The sequence below is a fragment of the Nanorana parkeri genome, unplaced genomic scaffold (assembly GCF_000935625.1).
Source record: "Nanorana parkeri isolate BGI_ZX_2015 unplaced genomic scaffold, ASM93562v1 scaffold2726, whole genome shotgun sequence".
Lineage (NCBI taxonomy): Eukaryota > Metazoa > Chordata > Amphibia > Anura > Dicroglossidae > Nanorana > Nanorana parkeri.
In genome coordinates, this window is record NW_017308994.1 from 90,964 (window position 1) to 107,428 (window position 16,465).

Genomic DNA, 16,465 nt, shown 5'->3' on the forward strand with positions numbered 1-16,465 from the left:
CCCCCCCCCCCATTTATATGTCATATTGTCTTATAGGACATAACATTGATCCATAGAATGTCAGTGTTCCCATATTACAGCTTTGTACATTACGATGTTCATATGTGAACGGCACATAACTGGCAGTAGGACAAAGCGGCAGACAACAATGACAACGGTGGAACGGCTGAAGAAACCCGTTCATCCTACAGACCTGCACTCTTCTACACCCATCGCCACGCCCAGTTGGGAGTACTCCACAGAGGTTGTATCCATGACGATGTCTGCCAAGCCAACGCTGGCCATCTTGTTGTCGTAGACAGTTTGGATCATGATGGCTTCCACATTCTGGAGGGTCATCAGCAGGTCCTCCCGGGTCACAGCCCTTCCAGATTCATGTTGCCAATTCTCCTGCCGAGGCCAAATGAGAGACGGACATCTTGATGACACACTCAGGAGAAGATCGGAATCTGCTATTCATCATCATCATAGACTAACACAGGAAGACATTAGACTTTTGTGCATCGCCGCCCCCATCACAGGAAGGTTTTCCAGCAAAATCAGTGAAGAATCATCTTCCAAGAAAGATGGAAACAAACTCAATTCCACAATTTCAGAGAAGAGCCGAGAGGACCAGAGAGGGGCGGGTACGAGGGAGACATCATCAGGTGCTCCGCGCTGAATGCCGATCTATCGGGTAATGCCGATAGGAAATGCCATGGGGAGTAAGACCTACCCAGCAGATGTCATGGGAACCGGTCACGTCCGCCAACATAACGGGCAACGCGCGGCCAATACTAAATCTTATCTACAAGTCGGCTGTTTATTTCTGGGAATGTCAGGGTCACAGAAGTCATCAGAGGTTCTAGCACCTAACAGCAGAGGGCGGGGCTTATTCTCAACATAGAAAGAAGTCCTGGTCCCGTGTGCAGCCTCGGATCCATCTCCAGGCACTGAGGAAGCCGTCACAGGGGCTATATGGTGCCATTACTTTATTACTATTGCCAATTGACCCATTTTGGTGGATGTGACAGGTAGGGTCATATCAGGGTTAGGGATATGTGACACATACATGACACTGTCATACCTGGACTAAGGTCTGGAGGGGACATCACACCGTGACCACAGCTGGCATTTTGAGCTCATTGATAGAGAATTGTGACATTTGTGTTATAGAGTGTGATACATAAGAGTAGCAATGGTGGAAACTCTCACCTCGGTGAATTGGATCGCCCGCTGGTTGACAACAGATGGCTGGGTGAATGACTGGACCCGATAGATCAGTCTCTGTCCATTTCCTACCAGAATGACGTCTGGCTTTCTCACTGGCTCCGACTGGCCTCTGGTGAGACCATAGCGGACTTTATAGCTGAGGGAACCTCCATAGGAGTCCACCTGATCAGAGAAGACACAGCTCATTGGTCAAACATTAAACCAAAAAATCCATCTAATCCTTTATCTGGATCGGTGAGACGTTACCTTGTCCCCCAGGAACTGAAATGGGAGCGTCCAGTAGGAATCATGACTCAGGAACCTTCGAGAAAGATCGACGAGCTGAAACTCCCCAAACGTTGTGTCAATCTGGAGCTGATTAGATGAGAGGGGAGGGAAGCCCTGCGGGGAGGTCACATTCACACCTACAACAGATGGACAGAGAGGTACATGAGCCGGGTATGTCCTGAGATGTGGCTACATACTGAGCTCTGACTGATGGAGGACCGGGAGGTACATGGGCCGGGAATTTCCTGAGATGTATCTACATACTGAGACCTGACTGATGGAGGACCGGGAGGTACATGGGCCGGGAATTTCCTGAGATGTATCTACATACTGAGACCTGACTGATGGAGGACCGGGAGGTACATGGGCCGGGAATTTCCTGAGATGTATCTACATACTGAGACCTGACTGATGGAGGACCGGGAGGTACATGGGCCGGGAATTTCCTGAGATGTATCTACATACTGAGACCTGACTGATGGAGGACCGGGAGGTACATGGGCCGGGAATTTCCTGAGATGTATCTACATACTGAGACCTGACTGATGGAGGACCGGGAGGTACATGGGCCGGGAATTTCCTGAGATGTATCTACATACTGAGACCTGACTGATGGAGGACCGGGAGGTACATGGGCCGGGAATTTCCTGAGATGTATCTACATACTGAGACCTGACTGATGGAGGACCGGGAGGTACATGGGCCGGGAATTTCCTGAGATGTATCTACATACTGAGACCTGACTGATGGAGGACCGGGAGGTACATGGGCCGGGAATTTCCTGAGATGTATCTACATACTGAGACCTGACTGATGGAGGACCGGGAGGTACATGGGCCGGGAATTTCCTGAGATGTATCTACATACTGAGACCTGACTGATGGAGGACCGGGAGGTACATGGGCCGGGAATTTCCTGAGATGTATCTACATACTGAGACCTGACTGATGGAGGACCGGGAGGTACATGGGCCGGGAATTTCCTGAGATGTATCTACATACTGAGACCTGACTGATGGAGGACCGGGAGGTACATGGGCCGGGAATTTCCTGAGATGTATCTACATACTGAGACCTGACTGATGGAGGACCGGGAGGTACATGGGCCGGGAATTTCCTGAGATGTATCTACATACTGAGACCTGACTGATGGAGGACCGGGAGGTACATGGGCCGGGAATTTCCTGAGATGTATCTACATACTGAGACCTGACTGATGGAGGACCGGGAGGTACATGGGCCGGGAATTTCCTGAGATGTATCTACATACTGAGACCTGACTGATGGAGGACCGGGAGGTACATGGGCCGGGAATTTCCTGAGATGTATCTACATACTGAGACCTGACTGATGGAGGACCGGGAGGTACATGGGCCGGGAATTTCCTGAGATGTATCTACATACTGAGACCTGACTGATGGAGGACCGGGAGGTACATGGGCCGGGAATTTCCTGAGATGTATCTACATACTGAGACCTGACTGATGGAGGACCGGGAGGTACATGGGCCGGGAATTTCCTGAGATGTATCTACATACTGAGACCTGACTGATGGAGGACCGGGAGGTACATGGGCCGGGAATTTCCTGAGATGTATCTACATACTGAGACCTGACTGATGGAGGACCGGGAGGTACATGGGCCGGGAATTTCCTGAGATGTATCTACATACTGAGACCTGACTGATGGAGGACCGGGAGGTACATGGGCCGGGAATTTCCTGAGATGTATCTACATACTGAGACCTGACTGATGGAGGACCGGGAGGTACATGGGCCGGGAATTTCCTGAGATGTATCTACATACTGAGACCTGACTGATGGAGGACCGGGAGGTACATGGGCCGGGAATTTCCTGAGATGTATCTACATACTGAGACCTGACTGATGGAGGACCGGGAGGTACATGGGCCGGGAATTTCCTGAGATGTATCTACATACTGAGACCTGACTGATGGAGGACCGGGAGGTACATGGGCCGGGAATTTCCTGAGATGTATCTACATACTGAGACCTGACTGATGGAGGACCGGGAGGTACATGGGCCGGGAATTTCCTGAGATGTATCTACATACTGAGACCTGACTGATGGAGGACCGGGAGGTACATGGGCCGGGAATTTCCTGAGATGTATCTACATACTGAGACCTGACTGATGGAGGACCGGGAGGTACATGGGCCGGGAATTTCCTGAGATGTATCTACATACTGAGACCTGACTGATGGAGGACCGGGAGGTACATGGGCCGGGAATTTCCTGAGATGTATCTACATACTGAGACCTGACTGATGGAGGACCGGGAGGTACATGGGCCGGGAATTTCCTGAGATGTATCTACATACTGAGACCTGACTGATGGAGGACCGGGAGGTACATGGGCCGGGAATTTCCTGAGATGTATCTACATACTGAGACCTGACTGATGGAGGACCGGGAGGTACATGGGCCGGGAATTTCCTGAGATGTATCTACATACTGAGACCTGACTGATGGAGGACCGGGAGGTACATGGGCCGGGAATTTCCTGAGATGTATCTACATACTGAGACCTGACTGATGGAGGACCGGGAGGTACATGGGCCGGGAATTTCCTGAGATGTATCTACATACTGAGACCTGACTGATGGAGGACCGGGAGGTACATGGGCCGGGAATTTCCTGAGATGTATCTACATACTGAGACCTGACTGATGGAGGACCGGGAGGTACATGGGCCGGGAATTTCCTGAGATGTATCTACATACTGAGACCTGACTGATGGAGGACCGGGAGGTACATGGGCCGGGAATTTCCTGAGATGTATCTACATACTGAGACCTGACTGATGGAGGACCGGGAGGTACATGGGCCGGGAATTTCCTGAGATGTATCTACATACTGAGACCTGACTGATGGAGGACCGGGAGGTACATGGGCCGGGAATTTCCTGAGATGTATCTACATACTGAGACCTGACTGATGGAGGACCGGGAGGTACATGGGCCGGGAATTTCCTGAGATGTATCTACATACTGAGACCTGACTGATGGAGGACCGGGAGGTACATGGGCCGGGAATTTCCTGAGATGTATCTACATACTGAGACCTGACTGATGGAGGACCGGGAGGTACATGGGCCGGGAATTTCCTGAGATGTATCTACATACTGAGACCTGACTGATGGAGGACAGAGAGGTACATGAGCCGGGTATTTCCTGAGATGTGTCTACATACTGAGCTCTGACTGATGGAGGACAGAGAGGTACATGGGCCGGGTATGTCCTGAGATGTGTCTACATACTGAGCCCTGACTGATGGAGGACAGAGAGGTACATGGGCCGGGGATGTCCTGAGATGTGGCTACATACTGAGCTCTGACTGTTGGAGGACAGAGAGGTACATGGGCCGGGTATGTCCTGAGATGTGGCTACATACTGAGCTCTGACTGTTGGAGGACAGAGAGGTACATGGGCCGGGAGATGTGTCTACAAAGAGTTCGCTGTCTGATATGTCACATGTCTGGACCTCTCTAGACTGATCTAATGGTCACAATATACAATGTGTCTGTAGGTTTGGTGGAGGTTTGGTGGAAGACAAAGGTACATAGATAGAAGTCCATCGAGTTCAACCAATAACCTGTTACCTTTAAATTCACCGTCAGTGTCAAAGCTAAGTCTGATCTGGTTTCGGTAGCGTCCCGTCTGGTGGCACATCTTGGTAACACCAAAACAAAAGCAGGGAATGCACCTGGAGGTGGAGTCCACGTGGAAGAAGCCCTCAGAACAAGGACCTGGAAATAAAGCATTGATCATTGGTCACAGTCCAATATGTGGCATCAATATCCTATAAAACGAAAGCTATATTATATTCACAGTGACATGAAGAGAGAATCTCGGCAATAGATCGGGGGAGGGTTAGAACCTCTGGCTGACTTTTATTGCCATCTGTGGGGATGATTCCCAGAGACTGTCCAGGAATTGAAAAAATCCCCTGATGAGGATACAGATGATAATCTTTTAGAAGGTCTAACCGTTCCCCGCTCCTCCTTGAAGGCTGTATGGGTTCTACAACAAATGTGGACTTTGCTCCACCTATGAAGCGCAAGCCTTCTGTTCAGCCCTTTGCACACAGGACATTCAGCATGGACTCGGAGCGTGCTGCTGTGTGCAGAGTTCATGTCATTGTGATCTCATTGGATAAGGCAGACACAAATGTTTTGATTCTCTTCTCCATAGATTGTCCAACAATACCTCTGGATGGCTTCAGGGACAGAATGCCGTCAGGAATACCGAACACCATGCCCTTTGCGTTGATGGCCTCACACGTGTACGCTCCCTGATCGGCCTCTTTCACATCCCTAATGATGAGCGTTCCATGTCCGTTCTCGCTGCTCATGGTGACCCTGTGAGGGACAGAGATGGAATGTGACGCTCACTGATGTAGCATAGCAACAATAGTGACGTGTTCTTCCCACTGCGAAGGTCCTACCTGCTGCTGGTGGGAATGTGGCCCCAGTTCAGCCTCCAGGTGATGATGGGAATCGGGATTCCGATGGCCACGCAGGTAAAGCGTACTGTGTCACCCCGGGAGGCGACAATACTCTCCTCTGGTGGAGTGATCACCTGGGGAGGATCTGACACAAACACCAATTACAAAAAGGTTAAAAACAATGGAGGACATCCGATATCTACAAAGACATTTACAATGGACGGGAATCCCACAAATGACAGTTCAGTGATTTGTGCTGCTGAATTCTGTTGTTGTGATGCAGAGATGGGAATCTGACGCAGGATGGCCTGATAGCTTAATTGAGGACAAGTATGGATTAGAAAGAGTTAACTTGGTGTTAGGGGTTCAGATGAATGGCTGAGCAAAAGACAGGGTCAGAGGCCACGGCTTAGGTTTTTTGATGCAATTAAAGATGAAGTTGAAGTGCTAGTGGCCAAGTCTTTGGGTTGAGGTGAAGTGTTGGTGGCCAAGTCTTTGGGTTGAGGTGAAGTGCTAATGGCCAAGTCTTTGGGTTAAGGTGAAGTGCTAATGGCCAAGTCTTTGGGTTGAGGTGAAGTGTTGGTGGCCAAGTTTTTGGGTTGAGGTGAAGTGCTAGTGGCCAAGTCTTTGGGCTAAGGTGAAGTGTTATTGGCCAAGTCTTTGGGTTGAGGTGAAGTGTTATTGGCCAAGTCTTTGGGTTGAGGTGAAGTGTTGGTGGCCAAGTCTTTGGGTTGAGGTGAAGTGTTATTGGCAAAGTCTTTGGGTTAAGGTGAAGTGTTGGTGACCAAGTCTTTGGGTTAAGGTGAAGTGCTAATGGCCAAGTCTTTGGGTTGAGGTGAAGTGTTGGTGGCCAAGTTTTTGGGTTGAGGTGAAGTGCTAGTGGCCAAGTCTTTGGGCTAAGGTGAAGTGTTATTGGCCAAGTCTTTGGGTTGAGGTGAAGTGTTATTGGCCAAGTCTTTGGGTTGAGGTGAAGTGTTGGTGGCCAAGTCTTTGGGTTGAGGTGAAGTGTTATTGGCAAAGTCTTTGGGTTAAGGTGAAGTGTTGGTGGCCAAGTCTTTGGGTTCAGGTGAAGTGTTATTGGCCAAGTCTTTGGGTTGAGGTGAAGTGTTGGTGGCCAAGTCTTTGGGTTGAGGTGAAGTGCTAGTGGCCAAGTCTTTGGGTTGAGGTGAAGTGTTGGTGGCCAAGTCTTTGGATTGAGGTGAAGTGTTACTGGCCAAGTCTTTGGGTTAAGGTGAAGTGTTGGTGGCCAAGTCTTTGGGTTAAGGTGAAGTGTTGGTGGCCAAGTCTTTGGGTTAAGGTGAAGTGTTGGTGGCCAAGTCTTTGGGTTATGGTGAAGTGCTAGTGGCCAAGTCTTTGGTTTGAGGTGAAGTGCTAGTGGCCAAGTCTTTGGGTTAAGGTGAAGTGTTGGTGGCCAAGTCTTTGGGTTAAGGTGAAGTGCTAGTGGCCAAGTCTTTGGGTTGAGGTGAAGTGTTGGTGGCCAAGTCTTTGGGTTGAGGTGAAGTGTTATTGGCCAAGTCTTTGGGTTAAGGTGAAGTGTTGGTGGCCAAGTCTTTGGGTTGAGGTGAAGTGTTATTGGCCAAGTCTTTGGGTTGAGGTGAAGTGTTGGTGGCCAAGTCTTTGGGTTAAGGTGAAGTGTTGGTGGCCAAGTCTTTGGGTTGAGGTGAAGTGTTGGTGGCCAAGTCTTTGGGTTGAGGTGAAGTGCTAGTGGCCAAGTCTTTGGGTTAAGGTGAAGTGTTAGTGGCCAAGTCTTTGGGTTAAGGTGAAGTGTTGGTGGCCAAGTCTTTGGGTTCAGGTGAAGTGTTATTGGCCAAGTCTTTGGGTTAAAGTGAAGTGTTGGTGGCCAAGTCTTTGGGTTGAGGTGAAGTGCTAGTGGCCAAGTCTTTGGGTTGAGGTGAAGTGTTGGTGGCCAAGTCTTTGGGTTAAGGTGAGGTGTTAGTGGCCAAGTCTTTGGGTTAAGGTGAAGTGTTGGTGGCCAAGTCTTTGGGTTCAGGTGAAGTGTTATTGGCCAAGTCTTTGGGTTAAAGTGAAGTGTTGGTGGCCAAGTCTTTGGGTTGAGGTGAAGTGCTAGTGGCCAAGTCTTTGGGTTAAGGTGAAGTGCTAGTGGCCAAGTCTTTGGGTTGAGGTGAAGTGCTAGTGGCCAAGTCTTTGGGTTAAGGTGACGTGTTAGTGACCAAGTCTTTGGGTTGATGTGAAGTGTTGGTGGCCAAGTCTTTGGGTTGAGGTGAAGTGTTGGTGGCCAAGTCTTTGGGTTAAGGTGAAGTGTTAGTGGCAAGTCTTTGGGTTGAGGTGAAGTGTTAGTGGCCAAGTCTTTGGGTTGAGGTGAAGTGTTACTGGCCAAGTCTTTGGGTTAAGGTGAAATGTTGGTGGCCAAGTCTTTGGGTTAAGGTGAAGTGTTGGTGGCCAAGTCTTTGGGTTAAGGTGAAGTGTTGGTGGCCAAGTCTTTGGGTTATGGTGAAGTGCTAGTGGCCAAGTCTTTGGTTTGAGGTGAAGTGCTAGTGGCCAAGTCTTTGGGTTAAGGTGAAGTGTTGGTGGCCAAGTCTTTGGGTTGAGGTGAAGTGCTAGTGGCCAAGTCTTTGGGTTGAGGTGAAGTGTTGGTGGCCAAGTCTTTGGGTTGAGGTGAAATGTTACTGGCCAAGTCTTTGGGTTAAGGTGAAGTGTTGGTGGCCAAGTTTTTGGGTTGAGGTGAAGTGCTATAGGCCAAGTCTTTGGCTAAAGCCCCGCTGCCCCAAGGCCGGGCTTTGGGTTAAGGTGAAGTGTTGGTGGCCAAGTTTTTGGGTTGAGGTGAAGTGCTATAGGCCAAGTCTTTGGGTTAAGGTGAAGTGTTATTGGCCAAGTATTTGGGTTAAGGTGAAGTGTTTAAGGGACAGCTGAACCCACCTTCTGTGTAAATGACAATACGAGGGAATACACACAGGAATCCTCCTAAAGAGAAGACAATTCCCGTCTACAAGAAGGAAAGCAGAACAAACTTACTGCAGCCCACTTCATCAGATCGGTCTGGACAGTCGGCCTCCTCATCACACTGGTAACTGGCTGGGATACAGGTCCGGGACTGGACGCAGACAAACTGCTCCGGGGCACACATGTCACTTGGCCCTTTAGTGGCTGCACGGGACACAACGATGCGCTCAGCATTACAACAAAGCGAATCAATGACATTCACTCTCATTATTACTGTACATTACGTGACCTGTAATACACAGAGAAGGGGGGGCACAGGGGAACCCCAAAACACCCGCAGAATAAAGACAAGAAGGGGGGGGGGGGACTCACGGCAGTTTGTCTCATCAGAATTGTCCCCGCAGTCATCGTCGCCGTCACATCGCCAGAGCTTCAGGGCGCAGCGTCCATTCCTACACTTGAACTCGTTGGGCTCGCAGGGAGAGGGGGTTCCTGGAGGGAATAGATGAGGTGAGATTACAGGATTGACAATGCCACGGCGTAAGTGAGTGCCATGCATGGCGGAAGAAGTGCGACTAGGCGCGTTGTTAGTATATCGCACCATTTCCTCATGTCTATGACGGCAGCGAGATCACATCCCGTATTCTGAATCCTATAGAACGGAGCGCGCAGAGCGTTCACCTGATACATGGACCCTGGGAATACTTTAATGTTCACCCCACAAAGAGTTAATGCTGGCGCCATTACCGAGTCCCCCTAACCACTTATAATACCGGAGCCCTGAGGAAGGGGGAGACCATTGAGTCCCAAAGAGCGTTGGCTGGTTCACGTGTTCTTGTTATGACCCCATACCAGTAATATCAGATTTTGGCCTCCTCGCCCTTTGGTTTGGTGCTCCCTCTCTGATGTTGTACAGATGGCTTCCTTAGTATCAAACAAACTACGGACAGTGCTGACACCACCCTCCTCTCGCCACCCCCCGCCCCGAGCCCTATTCACCCCTACAGTAAGAGAACAAACCAGATACCAGGGAGGACGGAGCACTCACCGCAGTTCAGTTCATCGCTTCCATCTTTGCAGTCACGTTCCCCATCGCACAGATAATCGCGAGGTATACACTGCCCATTGGGGCAACGCGCTTCTTCCCTCCGGCATGGCCGTGGCTCATCTATGGGGGGCTTGGGGGTGGGACGCTTGAAGGGTGTGGTGGCAAAATCTGTGGACATTGGAAGGAAACCTAGAAAAACCTCGACAAGCACACAAAGCAATGAAAGGACAAATATTGAATTAGCCAAATATGGCTACGGACGGTAGAACGGCAAGCAGCGGCAAGAGCGGACGGAGGTGACACCGATTCCCCACCATCAAAAGTTCAGGAAATCGAATGTTCTCAATGTGGAACCCCAAACCAACCTGGATGGAGTGTTGAGGGATTCAGGTCCTCCGTCAGGTTTCCGGGGCTCCTTTAAGGAGATTTCCCCTTACTTCCTGTCCATGTGACCATGGATTCAGGAAGTGAGGACGCTTGGTTTGGACTTACACTTGAAAATAATCTGCGTCTGTAGAGGACTCTGATTGGGGGGACACCACAGCTTATGGTGAGAACTAGTTGAAGGATTTGTCCTCAGCCCCGGTACAGCTCCGTGGTGATAAATGGCTGCACCCCCCAATGACGCTATAAATGTGAACCCAACGGATGCGGCAATGTCCCGGATTCCCGGAGAAGTCCAATGCTGGACTGCGATTGGCTGGCCCTGATCTCAGACAGTGGCAGTGTATAAATGTGGGTCATTATAGTCTCTTACCACACTGAAGCTCATCAGACGAGTCCTGGCAATCAGATCGGCCGTCGCAGTAATAGGTTCTGGGGATACACTCGCCGCTGCCGCATGTAAAGTCCGTGTCACCGCAGAGCACACGTTCTAATGGAAGATCACGCAATGCTGGGTTAGTATGTCACCATCTCACATCCAGTACTGGCCTCATGGAGACGGCCAATCACAGATACATGACTTGGGTTATGTGGTGCAATGTACAGGGCAGCAGATTGCAAAGCGCCCACCATATGCCCTCGTTAGCCCGCGAGCTCTGCTCTCTGGGCATCTTCTATGAAACAGCCAACAACCCGCCAAACCCCGAGCTCCCTTCAGTACTCACCGCACCCCTCCTCATCGGACATGTCCCGGCAATCGTGGCGCTGGTCGCATCGGAAGTCCAAGGGGACGCACTCACCGTTGGTGCAGGCAAACTCGTCCACTCTACAGGTGCGCACTGGAGGGGTGACTGAGGAGAGAGACTTGTATTACATTCAGGATCCGGGCACAGATACAGCGAACGGCACGGCATGAAATACCGGGGGGTGCACAGCGACTGTCGCACCACAAGATCCGGACACCGAAGACTCTGGGTAACAATCTCGGGCTCATTTGCTGATATTTGTGGGATTTAAATGCCCCCCCCCGAGCCCAGATTATGGACAATCGGTAAAAGAGCTTTCACACAAGCCGTCACCGACCTCCGTAGTCACTTCTATTATGGAGCAATTCATCCTCGAGGTTCACAGCGGAGGAACTGAAATCCCGGCTCCTCTTATTCTCTGTGGAGGGCAGAACGTTGGCGGCCCACCGGCCCTCTAATGGATACACACACAGCGGGCGATGGAAGCTGTACAGAGACCGACTGGAAACCCACTTCAGAGTCTATATTGAGGATGATTTACTCCAATGTTCCTGCAGCTACAAAGGTCATTGTTGGCGTGTTTCAAATCTTTTTACGGCTTGTTAAGATTTTATATCCTTCGGCCGGGTACAGGCAGGGCCGGATTTACTCTTTCTGCTGCCCCAAGGCCGGGTTCCTCAATTGCCCGAAGCAGGGCTAAATGTAGAGAAAAAAACTACTCGCCCGGCGGCTGTGCTGCCCCTCTACTCCCCGCTGCCCCAAGGCCGGGCCTCGGTGGCCTTGTGGGAAATCCGGCCCCGGGTACAGGTGCACTTTAAGACAATCCCTGACAACAGTTTTCCGCAGTGTATTAAGAGTGCAAGCTCTTCGGCTCTACGACAGCCAATGACGGGGCAGCCAATAGAAAGACGCATCACAAAATGTTCCGCCGGATCAGTTCTCCTCGGGGGTGCTGCTTGCGGTGGGATTTGGTCTGGAGCTCCGCGTGTGAGCACCGCGGGGTACGGCAACCAGTAGGACAATGATACACGCCATGCGGGGAGACACAAAAGAGCTGACAGCGCGGCGGCGGTATGACACCGATCACTGGAGGGTCATGTGACAGGTATGGGATAGTGATCGGTCCTGCAAGGAATCCCTACACATGTCCCATCATCCTCTGAGACGGACCAGCTCCGGCGCTGTCAGGGTGTTCTGGATGTAAAACCACAAAGGTCACCAATCCCAGTCATCTGCTCCACCCGCCCTCAGTACAACCACAACATTCGTCTAATGGGAAGCACAGCAAACCCTTTATTAGCGACACACGCGAGTCCCATGACACTCTCACAGCCGCCAGCAAGAACATCAGACATGTTAGAGGCAGCATGGTGGACGGCTATGGGTCACACACTGGCTGGCACCATGCAGAGTCCGGGGTCACAGCACACCTCAAGCATCTTACCTGGAGGCTCAAACCCAACAGGAGGTGGCGGCGTTTGTGCTACACAGACAGACCATGGGTCAGAGAGAGACAGACAGATCATGGGTCAGAGAGAGACAGACAGATCATGGGTCAGAGAGAGACAGACATACAGACCATGGGTCAGAGAGAGACAGAGAGACCATGGGTCAGAGAGAGACAGAGAGACCGTGGGTCAGAGAGAGACAGTGGGTCAGAGAGAGACAGAGAGACCATGGGTCAGAGAGAGAGACAGACAGATCATGGGTCAGAGAGAGACAGTGGGTCAGAGAGAGACAGAGAGACCATGGGTCAGAGAGAGAGACAGACAGATCATGGGTCAGAGAGAGACAGTGGGTCAGAGAGAGACAGAGAGACCATGGGTCAGAGAGAGAGACAGACAGATCATGGGTCAGAGAGAGACAGTGGGTCAGAGAGAGACAGAGAGACCATGGGTCAGAGAGAGAGACAGACAGATCATGGGATGACTATGGTCCAGATGACTCACCAGCTCCCAGGCGCCGGAACTGGAATCCCTGCGCGGAGGTGACGTAGCTGGCGATGGAGCCGCTCTCTATGACGGAGTACAAGACCTGGCGGATTTGTCCATCGTTGGTGTTACCTTCCGATCCCACATCCAGCTCCACAAACACATCGCCATCTATCAACCTGCAGAGACGGGAGACACAAATGGTGACGCCGAATATCATCACCCGCCTGCCTATGAGATCGATGGGATCGGAGAGATATTATCAATCAATCAATCAATCAATCAATACTTCCAGATGATGGTTTTGCAGCGTCACTCCGCTATCTGCCACGTCCCGGCGCCATCTGCAATACTAAAACTTGGATCAAGGCTTCTGGTGGCTCCATATGTCACCTATCTCCACCTATCTCCACCTATCTCCACCGTCACACAACCCGCCACCATCATCTGGTCAGGACACGGTGTGCTACCAAATGGCCACCACACCAAGGGACCCTTCCCCCGCTCCGTACACAACCCCGGCTCCCTCACACAGAGGATAGACGGAGGACAGGTATGTACACCGTGGCCTGGAAGACTCCATTGGGTCCTCCATTGGGAGGTCTGCTGCCCCCCCCCCCCTGCCACCAGTCCTGAAAATGCTGCTCGGAATTCTTTACTTACTTGACGTATACGACATTAACCATTTGTTCTCCGGGGATTTTATAATATTCGGACTCCAGCTGAAAGTCTGCAGCCCCCCCCCCCTGCCAGCAGTCCTGAAAATGCTGCTCGGAATTCTTTACTTACTTGACGTATACGACATTAACCATTTGTTCTCCGGGGATTTTATAATATTCGGACTCCAGCTGAAATGGAAGAACCAAGGCAGTCAGTTACTATTATTGAGGCACCGACACACACAGAGAGAACACAAAAGGTGATAGCAAGGAGGATGGACAGACCATGGGTCAGAGAGAGACAGAGAGATCATGGGTCAGAGAGAGACAGAGAGACCATGGGTCAGAGAGAGACAGAGAGACCATGGGTCAGAGAGAGAGACCATGGGTCAGAGAGAGACAGAGAGACCATGGGTCAGAGAGAGAGACAGAGAGACCATGGGTCAGAGATAGAGAGAGACAGAGAGACCATGGGTCAGAGAGAGACGGACAGACCATGGGTCAGAGAGAGACCATGGGTCAGAGAGAGACAGAGAGACCATGGGTCAGAGATAGAGAGAGACAGAGAGACCATGGGTCAGAGAGAGACAGAGAGACCATGGGTCAGAGAGAGATCTGGGACATGGGACAGACGTGATCTTACCGTGTCAACGACAGCCTCGGACAGATCCCGGAACTGGTCGGAGGAGACATTGTCCAGGTCCAGCGAGTAGTCTATAGAAGTGGTGAAATTCACTAGAGCTCTGTAATAAACTGGAAGATGGAGGACAACCCATTACCAACCGAAAAACAAAGACACGGGGGAACATACCAACAGCTCCGCCCCAATAATCCCGGGAAATGAGAGCAAGGCACCAACACGAGGGCAGCTCGGGTGATCCCAGTGACGGCCGCACGGGCCGGGCACTCAAACTGGCACAGGTCACCCATTATCAGTGCCAGGGGAACACAACGACCCCGAGCAGACAATACACATCATGACGTGACCACAAAACAAAGTGTAACCGAGAACATGACTGGCCCTCCTCTGCCACTCCAGAACCCATAGTGAGGGGGACCTTCACCTTCTAGTCCCACCACCAGAGGGCGCCATGTACCCAGCATGGAATGACTCACCTCTAGGTCAGCTGAACGATTTTCAGGTACATTTCCTCTGGGGAACATTTTGTATTTTTGAAGATTCCCCAGTTTATCCGAAGCGTCTGTTCACCTCCGTGTCATATAAAGGCCCAAAATACAAAAAGAACTTCACAGGAAAGTCACCCAATCAGCAGGAAATTCACCCAAAAGAAGAAGGATCATTCAACGCGCCCCGGGTAGAAGTGCGTGGCAGGAATGAGCATCTCTGAGCGGGATGAGCTGAGACTTGTAATGGAGTTTAGATAAACATCACGCTAAGGAACAAAGGTGCGAATGGTGGCGCCAGCGTTATGGAGGGGAGACCACATGATGTTCCCTATGTTTACTGTCAGATTCAAAGAACCAGAAATCCCACATCCCTGAAAAACATAACAGCGAGGCCTTCACATCACATCATCCACGATTGTCCTACGGAAGTGATGTGAAATTGGTGACCTCTATGTGGCCTGCAGAGCAGAGGTCAGCTGGAGCCAAGCAACCAATGGGCCTTCAAAGCCTTTAGATGAGTGATGAGTTCTTCCCTTTAGATGTGATGAATGTCCTCATCCAGCTTCTACGAAGAGCAGCCATTAGAGGTATACCATGACCACATCAAGCCGCCCGTAGGTCCCTCATGTATCCCGGGGACACTGTCCTGAATTTTATCCTACAAGAGGCTTGTGATAGAGCCAGGTGTTGCCTGTGTCTGCTATGAGGAGCTGCAGGGAGCCTTGAGGGGTGCAATTGCATCATTCGTGTTGGTGTGAAGACTCTGCATAGCAATGTTGCTGCTTCGTATGAACACCGGGGCTGACTTGGAGGGGCAGGATCACAATACTGACCCACAATAGGTCCAGTATGGGAGGCCATAAATATGAGGCCATTCATACATTGACCTTCAATCATCACTAACAATGAACTACTACTACAGCCGTGATACACATGTGGAGGACGGCCAGAACCGGAGATCATAACTGGACTGAACTCTGAGCAGCATACACCATATGACCAAAGGATTGTGGACCTCTGACCAAAACACCTATATGAGCTTGTTGGACATCCCATTCCAAAACCATGGTCATTAATAAGAAGTTGCCATTTGCAGACATATATGCAGCTTTACCATCCTCCACTCTTTTGGGAAGGTCTCCACAAGAGTTTGGAGGTGTCTCTGTGGGAATCTGCGTCCATCTGTGAGGCTGGATGAGGAGACCCGGCTCACAGTTCATCCCAAAGGTGGTCAGTGGGGTTGAGGTCGGGGCTCTGTGCAGGACACTCAAGTTCCTCCACCACACTGGTCACACCGTGTCTGTATGGAGCTTTGTACACGGGGGACAGTCATGGGGGGGAACAGAAAAGGGTCTTCACCAAACTGTGACCACAAGGCTGGAAGAGCCCAATTGTCTACAATGTCTTTGTATGATGGAGGATGAACATGACCTTCACCGGAGACACCTGAACTCCATCATTCGGGTGGCTTTCCACATACTTATGACTACATAGGAGGTGATGGTCAGGTGTCCTGATACCTATAACCACATAGTAGGTGGTGGTCAGGTGTCCCCATACCTATAACCACATAGTAGATGATGGTCAGGTGTCCCCATACCTATAACCACATAGTAGGTGGTGGTCAGGTGTCCTCATACTTATGACCACATAGTAGGTGACGGTCAGATGTCCCCATACTTATGACCACATAGTAGGTGATGGTCAGGTGACCACATAGTAG

General features: G+C 50.9%; 1 protein-coding gene across 1 annotated transcript in view; it reads right to left on the reverse strand.

The window, feature by feature from the left end:
• The window catches only part of HSPG2 (heparan sulfate proteoglycan 2), a 95,713-nt gene extending 79,751 nt beyond the window's left edge, over nt 1-15,962 (reverse strand). Inside the window, exons 1-16 of the mRNA XM_018574083.1 lie at nt 15,857-15,962; nt 14,258-14,367; nt 13,745-13,803; nt 12,974-13,134; nt 12,469-12,507; nt 11,004-11,129; nt 10,652-10,768; nt 9,895-10,062; nt 9,219-9,338; nt 8,919-9,050; nt 5,946-6,090; nt 5,708-5,859; nt 5,101-5,247; nt 1,459-1,616; nt 1,195-1,374; nt 194-390 (exon numbers count right to left, since the gene is read on the reverse strand). Coding sequence (XP_018429585.1) covers nt 194-390; nt 1,195-1,374; nt 1,459-1,616; nt 5,101-5,247; nt 5,708-5,859; nt 5,946-6,090; nt 8,919-9,050; nt 9,219-9,338; nt 9,895-10,062; nt 10,652-10,768; nt 11,004-11,129; nt 12,469-12,507; nt 12,974-13,134; nt 13,745-13,803; nt 14,258-14,367; nt 15,857-15,962 — 2,117 coding nt within the window. The remainder of the gene's footprint in view (nt 1-193; nt 391-1,194; nt 1,375-1,458; nt 1,617-5,100; nt 5,248-5,707; nt 5,860-5,945; nt 6,091-8,918; nt 9,051-9,218; nt 9,339-9,894; nt 10,063-10,651; nt 10,769-11,003; nt 11,130-12,468; nt 12,508-12,973; nt 13,135-13,744; nt 13,804-14,257; nt 14,368-15,856) is intronic.
• Nucleotides 15,963-16,465: the final 503 nt, after the last annotated feature.